Source organism: Erythrolamprus reginae, chromosome 3 (assembly GCF_031021105.1).
Source record: "Erythrolamprus reginae isolate rEryReg1 chromosome 3, rEryReg1.hap1, whole genome shotgun sequence".
Lineage (NCBI taxonomy): Eukaryota > Metazoa > Chordata > Lepidosauria > Squamata > Dipsadidae > Erythrolamprus > Erythrolamprus reginae.
The window spans coordinates 4957210-4968084 of record NC_091952.1 but is presented as its reverse complement, the minus strand read 5'-3'; the positions used below and the strand labels follow the sequence as shown (position 1 = coordinate 4968084).

At 44.3% G+C, this 10875-nt stretch overlaps 1 protein-coding gene across 1 annotated transcript; it reads left to right on the top strand.

The window, feature by feature from the left end:
• The first annotated feature begins 1668 nt into the window (after positions 1–1668).
• LOC139163475 (signal-regulatory protein beta-2-like) lies at positions 1669–8164 on the top strand. The gene is made up of 3 exons (XM_070744274.1): positions 1669–1897; positions 4329–4679; positions 7633–8164. Exons 1-3 carry the CDS (start codon positions 1669–1671, stop codon positions 7776–7778), a joined length of 726 nt encoding a protein of 241 aa, XP_070600375.1. The 3' UTR covers positions 7779–8164.
• Positions 8165–10875: the final 2711 nt, after the last annotated feature.

The following is a 10875-nucleotide window of genomic DNA, read 5'->3' as shown; positions in this document are numbered from 1 at the left end:
ATAGATGGTATGATTGTTTGTATGTTTGCTTTTAATGATGGGGTTTTTAATATTTTTAAATTATTAGATTTGTTTTACATTGTGCTGTTATTGCTGTGAGCTGCCCCGTGTCTACGGAGAGGGGCGGCGTACAAATGTAATAAATAAGTAAGTAAGTAAGTAAGTAAGTAAGTAAGTAAGTAAGTAAGTAAGTAAGTAAGTATGTATGTGTATATATATATATATGATTCGACACAAAAATATGTAACCCTTCCCTGGTGCAGAGCTGAAGGGATTGGATACTGTAGCCTAGAGGATAATTCTCTGCCTTACAAGGCAAAGGTTGCAGGTTCAAGTCCCAGTGGGTATGGCTAGCTGATGAGGCCAAAATAAGGCCGAAATAGATCTATCTTAGTCTCCCTTAATTTTCAAATTCAGCAAAAAAACATGTGACATATATGTTTGTGTGTATGTTTGGTTATATATATATAAGTTGGAGGTGTCAAGTAGAAGGAGGAATTCAGACACTTTGTTGACTAAACTTCTAGCATTTAATAGTTTACATTTGAGATTGGTCTTGTGTTGAAGGTTGGTTTTGGAGTGGTTAGAGGAAGTAAAGGACGCACTTTCCTATTCTTTGTTTGAGGAGGTAGAGATGTCCATTTGTTGTTGTGGGGTGGTGGCCTGGTAGTGTTGTGGTGTGTTTGGAGGAGAGGGATTGTCCATGTAGGCACTAAGCAACCTCCAATTAGGGGCTAATTTGAAGGAGGAGACAAGGATGTGGCCCTGAGTCTAACCAGTCAACTGGTGACCCACCAGCCTTGTTTCAAAGCCATTACCTTTTCAAAGAAATACCCTACTGTTTTGGGGTTTACAGAGCTTTGAAGTTTCATTGAGTTTCTAGGAGAAAAGCCTTTGGAATTAAGGAGACACTTCATAATAGTGGGGACTATTAAGCAGTGGAACAGCTCCATCACTGGAACCGCCTGCTACCGCATGAATCCCAGCGGCTGATAAGGTCCCACAGAGTTGGCCTTCTCCGGGTCCCGTCGACTAAACAATGTCATCTGGCGGGCCCCAGGGGAAGAGCCTTCTCTGTGGCGGCCCCGGCCCTCTGGAATCAACTCCCCCCGGAGATTAGAACTGCTCCCACCCTCCTTGTCTTCCGTAAACTACTTAAGACCCACCTATACCACCAGGCATGGGGGATTTGAGACACCTTTTCCCCCAGGCTTATTATAATTTATGTTTGGTATGTATGTGCTGTTTGGTTTTTAATTATGATAGGGTTTTTAGTTTTTTTTAATATTAGATTTGTGCCAGTATAATATTGTTTTTATCGTTGTTGTGAGCCGCCCCGAGTCTTCGGAGAGGGGCGGCATACAAATCTAATAAATTATTATTATTATTATTATTATTATTATTATTATTATTATTATTATTATGTTAAAAAAAAGAGACTGGACGGTCACTTGTCAGGAATGGTATGGCGTCTCCTGCTCCAGAAAGGGGTTGGACTAGAAGACCTCCAGGATCCCTTACAGCCCTAGGATTCTACGGTTTAACTAAAATCTGGGTTCCTCTTTCTCAGGTATTGAGGACAAGGATCCAGGTCTCACTGTTTTGGTCAGAATAGGGGACGTTCTCCACCTGGAATGTAAAGAGCATTTCAGCAACATACCTGGGACTATGAAATGGCTTTTGGGGAAAAGCCATCTGCCGAGACACCTCAACGCATTGAATGAGACTGATGAAAAAGACGGAAGAATAACAAGGAATTCTCCAGATTCGAACACGGATTTCTCCATCTCCATCCGCAATGTTACTCTGGAAGATGAAGGGACTTATTACTGTGTGAAAGAGTCACCAGGATCTACGGATCAGATTGTAGCACTTTCAACTCGGGTAGTTGTAATAGGTGAGTGCAAACAAGCTGCAGGTAAAGTTTGCCTGGTTCCAGATTTGGAGCTGATATACCCCAAGTCCCTTGAGGCCTCCAGAAAGAGAATAGTAGAACGACAGAGTTGGAAGGGACCTTGGAGGTCCTCTAATCCAACCCCTTGCATGAGCAGGAGGCCCTCCAATGATGGAGCACCCACAAGTTGAGTTTCACTGATTGATTGTTCTCACTGTCAGGAAATTTCTCCTTAGTTCTAAAGTTGTTTTGCTCTTTCATAAGCTTTCATCCATTGCTTCTTCCCCTGACTTCAGGTGCTTTGGAGAATAGATAGACTCTCTTTTCTTGGCGACAGTCCTTCAAATCATCTTTCGGCTGTGGCGAGGGGGGCGTTTGCCCAGGTTCGCCTGGTGCACCAGTTGCGGCCCTATTTGGACAGGGAGTCATTGCTCACGGTCGCTCATGCCCTCATCACCTCGAGGTTCGATTACTGCAACGCTCTCTACATGGGGCTACCTTTGAAAAGTGTTCGGAAACTTCAGATTCTGCAGAATGCGGCCGCGAGAGCCATCGTGGGGCTTCCTACATTCGCCGACATTTCTGCAACACTATGCGGCCTGCACTGGCTGCCGATCGGTTTCCGGTCACAATTCAAAGTGTTGGTCATGACCTTTAAAGCCCTACATGGCATTGGGCCAGAATACATCCGGAACCGCCTTCTACCGCACGAATCCCAGCCACTGACCAAACACCCCTCTCTGTTATGAGGCCAACTTGATAAGATAACCTGTCACACACTGTTCTGTCGAGCTCTCTGGTAGAATCCTCCCAAAAATGCACAGATACAATTTCAGACACACACACATTTGAAAATTCAAAACAATGTTCTTTATACCAAAAATGCAAATAAACAGAGCACTCTTTTTGTATAGCAAAGAGCACTTTGTCTCCAAACAAACTGGTAATTTGTACAAGTCCCTTATCAGTTCTGTGATACTTAGCTTGCAGCTGTGAGGCAATTCACAGTCCTTCTTCTTTCACAAAGTGAAACACACTTTCCTCTGGGTTACTTTCAAAGCGGGGGGAAATCAGCACACAAAAGGTCAAAGTCAGCAAAGCAGGCAGGAAACACAACGATCAGATAATCCTCCACACTGGCCAAACCCACAGGCTGCTCTTTATAGCAGCCTCACTAATGAACACAGCCCCACCCAACCACAGGTGGCCTCATTTTCTTTGATAATAATCTCTCAGTCGTTGTTGCCTATGCATCGCTCTCCGCATGCGTGGCTGTATCATTAACTCTTGTTCTGAATACAAGGAGGAGCTAGATAATTGATCTCCTTCTGAGCTGTCTGCCACACTCTCCTCCTCCCTGTCACTCATGTCTTCTTGGTCAGAGGAGCCTTCATCAGCAGATTCCACCGGGGGCAAAACAAGCCTGCAGCATGTGGATGTCTCCCCCACATTCACAGTCCTTGGGGCAGGAGATGGGCCAGAGCTAACCACAACACACAGACTTCCTTCTCAGCGAAAAAACACTCTTCACAGGCTTTTCTCCTACGGAGGCATAAATGTTGACTTCTTGCAAAGAGCACCCTCTAACCTCCTCCCCTTAAATACTCTTCGCAAGTGCAAACTATGCACAACTGAGCTCACTTCCGCTTTCTAAGCTTTCTCAATTGCTCCTGTTGCCCCCGAGCATTCGGGATGGGTTCCCTGGTCTCCTCATCCTCAGACCCTGGCAAAGCCCCAGTTGGGGGCTGCAAAACTCCACTTGGGGACTGCACATCCCCAGCTTGGGGGGGGGGGTCCTAAGGTGACCACACATCCTGCTTTCTGCGGGACAGTCCCACTTTTCAATCATTTGTCCCGCATCCCGCAGCGTTTCCAATTTTTATTTATTTATTTTTATTTATTTTATTTATTTTTTTATTTATTTTTTATCTATCTATCTATTTAATTATCTATCTATCTATCTATCGATTTATCTATCGATTTATCTATCTATCTCTCTATCGATTTATCTATCTATCTATTTACCTATTTATCTATCGATTTATCTATCTATTTATCTATCTATCTATCTATTTATCTATTTATCTATTTATCTATCTATCTATCTATCTATCTATCTATTTATCTATCTATCTATCTATCTATTTTTTATCTATCTATCTATCTATTTATTTATCTATCTATCTATCTATCTATCTATCTATCTATCTATTTATTTATTAGATTTGCATGCCGCCCCTCTCCGTAGACTTGGGGCGGCTCACAGCAATAATAAACAATATACAGTGGTACCTCATGATACGAACGCCCCGCCATACGAACAACCCGAGATACGTCTCCTCCTGCAGCAGAGGATTGGACTACAAGACCTCAAGGGTCCCTTCCAGCCCTAGGATTCTATGGCTTAACTACAATCTGGGTTCCTCTTTCTCAGGTATTGAGGACAAGGATCCATGGCTATCACAACCGCAGCTGTCTGTTTCGGTCAGAATAGGGGACGTTCTCCACCTGCAGTGTGAAGTGCATAACACCCTCCAACCTGGTGCTGTGAAATGGTTCTTGGGAGAAGGACCTCAGTGGAAGCTCACTTACACAGATGCCGAGATTGGTGAACAAGATGGGAGAATAACAAGGGATTCTCCAGGTTCCAACACGGATTTCTCCATTTCCATCTGCAATGTTACTCCAGAAGACGAGGGGAATTACTACTGTGTGAAGGAGAAGAAAGAGTTGGGGAGATCTATGGATTGGCTTAAAGGACCAGGGACTCGGGTAGTTGTAAGAGGTGAGTGTGAACAACCTAGGAGTTAAGTTTGTTTACTTGCCTTCTGGGTCTGGGGACCTGTGTGTTAGAGCTACAGCTGTGTCTGTTTCCAGATTTGGACCTGATATACCCCAAGTCTCTTGAGGCCTCCAGAAAGAGAACCATAGAATAAAAGAATTGGAAGGGACCTTGGAGGTCTTCTAGTCCAACCCCTTCTTAGACAGGATACTGTACAACACTTCAGACAAAAGGTTCTCCAACTTATTCTTAAAAACTTCCAGTGTTGGAATATTTATAACTTCTGGAGGCAACTTCTGTTCCACTGATCAATTGTTCTGTCAGGAATTTTCTCTTTAGTTCTAAGTTGTTTCTCTCCTTGATTAGTTTCCACCCATTGCTTCTTGTATTACCTACAGGTGTTTGGGAGAATAGCTTTATTTATTTTATTTTATTATGTTAAACATAGAAACATAGAAGTCTGACGGCAGAAAAAGACCTCCTGGTCCATCTAGTCTGCCCTTATACTATTTCCTGTGTTTTATCTTACAATGGATATATGTTTATCCCAGGCATGTTTAAATTCAGTTACTGTGGATTTACCGACCACGTCTGCTGGAAGTTTGTTCCAAGGATCTACTACTCTTTCAGTGAAATAATATTTTCTCACGTTGCTTTTCATCTTTCCCCCAACTAACTTCAGATTGTGTCCCCTTGTTCTTGTGTTCACTTTCCTATTAAAAACACTTCCCTCCTGGACCTTATTTAACCCTTTAACATGTTTAAATGTTTCTACCATGTCCCCCCTTTTCCTTCTGTCCTCCAGACTATACAGATTGAGTTCATGAAGTCTTTCCTGATACGTTTTATGCTTAAGACCTTCCACCATTCTTGTAGCCCGGCTTTGGACCCGCTCAATTTTGTCAATACAGTGATCCCCCGATCATTGCGAGGGTTCCGTTCCAGGACCCCCCGCAAATGATCGGTTTTTCGCGAAGTAGCGCTACGGAAGTAAAAACACCATCTGCGCATGCGCAGATGGTGTTTTTACTTCCGCAGCGCTAGCGAGGAGCCGAAGATTGGGGTTCCTGGGAAGGGGACTCAGCTGGGAAGCAGCGCTGGGGTTTCCCCACTGCCCACGCAAACTCCTCGCTGCCGCTCGCCCGCCCTTCGCCCGCCCACACTGCTCGCTCGCGCCGCTTCCCAGCTGAGTCCTGAAGCCAATTCACTTCAGGACTCAGCTGGGAAGCGGCGAGAATGAACGGCGTGGGCGGGCGAGCGGCGGGCGCGCGGGCAGGCAGGCGTCGGACAAGCCGTTCGCCCACGCCGCTCGCTCGCGCCGCTTCCCAGCTGAGTCCTGAAGCCAATTCGCTTCAGGACTCAGCTGGGAAGCGGCGAGAATGAACGGTGTGGGCGGGCGAAGGGCGGGCGAGCGGCAGCGAGGAGTTTGCGTGGGCGGTGGGGAAACTCCTCGCTGATGCCCGCCGCTCGCCCTCCCGTCAGCAAGAGGGGGAAGACACAGGAAAGCCGCCCAGCAGCTGATCTGCCCAGCGCCATCTACGCATGCATGCCCATAGAAAAAAGGGTGCGCATGCGCAGATGGTGTTTTTACTTCCGGGTTCAAAAATCGCCATACAGTGATCCCCCTATCATTGTGAGGGTTCCGTTCCAGGACCCCCCGCAACGAGCGGGTTTTCGCGAAGTAGCGCTGCGGAAGTAAAAACACCATCTGCGCATGTGCAGATGGTGTTTTTACTTCCGCAGCGCTAGCGAGGAGCCGAAGATTGGGGGCGGCGCAGCTGTTTTAAAACGTCGCCGCCGGCATGGGGGGCTTGCCAGCACCCCCCGGACCCCCAACCCAGGTTTGGGGGGCTGCTAGGAAGCCCCCCATGCCGGCGGCGACGTTTTAAAACAGCCGCGCGGCTTCCCAATGAGTCCCGAAGACAAACGCGGAAGTTCGCCTTTGACGTTTGTCTTCGGGACTCAGTTGGGAAGCCGCGAGGCTGTTTTAAAACGTCGCCACCGGCATGGGGTGCTTCCTAGCAGCCCCCCAAACCCGGGTTGGGGGTCCGGGGGTGCTGGCAAGCCCCCCATGCCGGCGGCAACGTTTTAAAACAGCCGCGCCGCCCCCAATCTTCGGCTCCTCGCTAGCGGGCAGGCAGGCGGCGGACAAGCCGTTCGCTGGCGCCGCTCGCTCGTGCTTCCCAGCTGAGTCCTGAAGCGAATTCGCTTCAGGACTCAGGTGGGAAGCGGCGAGAATGAACGGCGTGGGCGGGCAACGCGCGAGCGGGCCGCGGACAAGCCGTTCGCTAGCGCTCGCTCTCGCCGCTTTCCAGCTGAGTCCTGAAGCGAATTCGCTTCAGGACTCAGCTGGGAAGCGGCGAGAATGAACGGCGTGGGCGGGCGAAGGGCGGGCGGCAGCGAGGAGTTTGCGTGGGCGGTGTGGAAACTCCTTGCTGATGCCCGCCGCTCGCCCTCCCGCCAGCAAGAGGGGGAAGACCCAGGGAAGCCGCCCAGCAGCTGATCTGCCGGGCGCCATCTACGCATGCGTGCCCATAGAAAAAAAGGGCGCGCATGCGCAGATGGTGTTTTGACTTCCGGGTTGAAAAATCGCAAATTAGCCTGTTCGCAATGGTCGGGGACGCAATAACCGGGGGATCACTGTATCTTTTTGTAGGTGAGGTCTCCAGAACTGGACACAGTATTCCAAATGGGGTCTCACCAGCGCTCTATATAAGGGGGGTCACAAATGTTTTGTGTTTTGTGTTGTGTTATGCTTTCTGTTTTACCTGTTATCTTTCACCTTTTATGTTATTATTTTATTTTTATCTTATCCTTTTTATTTTAATGTGTGCCAGTTATTATCTCTATTCTATTCTGTTCTGTTCTGTTCCGTCCCATCCCATCCCATTTAATTCCTTTCTTTTCTGGCTTATTTCAGATTAATCAAAAACAATATCCTGTTTTTTCTCTACAGGTTCACAGGGACGATCCATCTATGGTCTCTACCTGGGGCTTTTCCTGAACAAAGTAGCAATGGCTCTTCTGCTCTTTGGCCTTTTCCAAATGAAGCAACATGGAGGCTGCCTTGCAGGATATTGCACTAAAACTCGACCTGTCTAAGGTGGGACTGGAACGGAATTGCAGCCTGGTGCTTTAACCAGTGAACTGGCTCCCTCTACGGGTAAAATAAGGAATGGGAAAAAAGACAAAAAAAGAAAAATTGCAGCTAGTAAAGGCCCTACTGATCTTCCAGAAAGCCATTAAGACCTAGCTTTTCCGGCAGGCCTGTAATTAGATTGACTGCTTTGTGTGTATGGTTCTTTTAAAGTTTATTATTTATCGTTATTATTGATTTTATTATGGGTTGGAAGGATGCGACAAAATGGACAATGCAAAATTGGTATAGAAACATAGAAGTCTGACAGCAGAAAAAGACCTCCTGGTCCATCTAGTCTGTCCTTATACTATTTCCTGTGTTTTATCTTAGGATGGATATATGTTTATCCCAGGCATGTTTAAATTCAGTTACTGTGGATTGACCAACCACATCTGCTGGAAGTTTGTTCCAAGGATCTACTACTCTTTCAGTAAAATAATATTTTCTCATGTTGCTTTTGATCTTTCCCCCAACTAACTTCAGATTGTGTCCCCTTGTTCTTGTGTTCACTTTCCTATTAAAAACACTTCCCTCCTGGACCTTATTTAACCCTTTAACATATTTAAATGTTTCGATCATGTCCCCCCTTTTCCTTCTGTCCTCCAGACTATACAGGTTGAGTTCATTAAGTCTTTCCTGATACGTTTTATGCTTAAGACCTTCCACCATTCTTGTAGCCCGTCTTTGGACCCGTTCAATTTTGTCAATATCTTTTTGTAGGTGAGGTCTACAGAACTGAACCCAGTATTATTCCAAATGTGGTCTCACCAGCACTCTATATAGCGGGATCATAATCTCCCTCTTCCTGCTTGCTATACCTCTAGTTATGGTATAACAAGCAGGAAGGACCATTGAATATGGTCCACCATGTATAGGTACATGGTGGACCATATTCAATTTGAAATGATGGATAAATTTGGATAATGAAACTGAATTGAAACAACTGATGGGACGGTGGGACAAGGTAAGAAGATATATGACGAGTAGGGTCCGAGACCAAGCTATAATATGTAAATAGATATATTGCTCTTGGCTTAAAGTGCGTTACATAAGAAACACCCCCGATATGGTGGTGGGGTATGTGTGTGTGTGTGTGTCGGGGTGGTGGGCAATTTTTTTCACTATGCACTGTTTTATGTTGTGTGTATATTAAACCTTGTTAAAAAATCAATAAAAATATATTTTTTAAAAAATTGATTTTATTATCGATTTGTGATTATATTTTAATATTATTGCACTTATCACATTTGTTAGCCACTCTGGGTCCACTTTGGACCCAGAGCAGCATAGAAATTAAATAATTGATTGATTGATTGATTGATTGATTGATTGATTGATTGATTGATTGATTGATTGATTAATTAATTAATTAATTGAGTGATTGATTGATTGATTGATTGATTGATTGATTAATTAATTGATTGATTAATTAATTAATTGGGTGATTGATTGATTGATTGATTAATTGATTAATTAATTAATTGATTAATTGATTGATTAATTGATTGATTAATTAATTGATTAATTGATTAATTGATTAATTAATTGATTAATTAATTGATTGATTAATTTTAATTTTAAAATTCCAGCTAAAAAAACATTTGACATCTGTATATATGTATGTATGTATGTATGTTCATTCGCTCGCTCGCTCGCTCGCTCGCTCGCTCGCTCGTTCGTCCACTTATTTATTTAATTAATTAATTAATTGATTGATTGATTGATTGATTAACCAATTAATTAATTAATTAATTAATTAAATAAATAAATAAATAAGTGGACGAACGAACGAGCGAACGAGCGAGCGAGCGAATGAACATACATACATACATACATACATACAGATATACAGATGTCAAATGTTTTTTTAGCTGGAATTTTAAAATTAAGGGAGACTAGGATGGTCCCATTTCGGCCTTGTTCTGGCCTCATCAGTTAGCCACACCCTTCCTTACTGGGATTTGATCCGGTGGACTCTGCCTTGTAAGGCAGAGAATTAGCTGTTGAGCTATCAGACCTGATCCCTTTCCAGCTCTGTACCAGGAAGGGGCTATATGTTTTTTTATGTCGGATCACCCTGGTATATTGAAGGAATGTCACAGCTCCTTTTTGCCTCTAGGCCCAACCCAGGACCATTTCAAGGCAGTTAATTTTTATTTATATATATATAACAAATGCCATTGAAGAAAATGGGGAGTGGAACAGAAAATGCAGCTCTCTGCTTCCCCGCTGTCTCACTGTTAAATGACCAAACCAGCCTACTCATTAGTTGCACGCACAAGAATATCTCAGACAATTGTGTGGACTCTGCTCAAGCATTACTTATGTGCCATGTCCTGGATAGAAGGGAGTGAACTGTCAATAATCATTTTTGCTCTCCTTACCACTCTCTGCACTATGCCCAGAAATGGAAGGAAGTGTTTACCCCCCCCCCCCCCCACCATGAAGGAATGTGATAGAATGGGCTGCACTAATTAAGGACCAGAATACAGATAGTCCTCAACTTACGACCACAATTGAACCCCAAATTTCTGTTACAAAGTGAAACACTTCTTCACTTTGTAAGTGAATTTTTTTTATTTATTTATTTATTTATTTATTTACTTACTTACTTACTTACTTACTTATTTATTTACTTATTTACTTATTTACTTGTTTGTTTATTTATTTAATTCAATTTGATTTTTTATACCGCCCTTCTCCTTAGACTCAGGGCGGCTTACAACATGTTAGCAATAGCACTTTTTAACAGAGCCAGCCTATTGCCCCCACAATCCGGGTCCTCATTTGACCCACCTCGGAAGGATGGAAGGCTGAGTCAACCTTGAGCTGGTGATGAGATTTGAACCGCTGACCTGCAGATTTACAGTCAGCTTCAGTGGCCTGCAGTACAGCACTCTACCTGCTGCGCAAACCCGGCTCTGGAATTTTGTCCCATTTTATGACCTTCCTTGCTACAGTTGTTAGATATATAATAGCAATAATAACAGATTTGGAAAGGACCTTAGAGGTCTTCTAGTCCAACCTCCTGCTTAGGCAGGAAACCTTACACTACTTCAG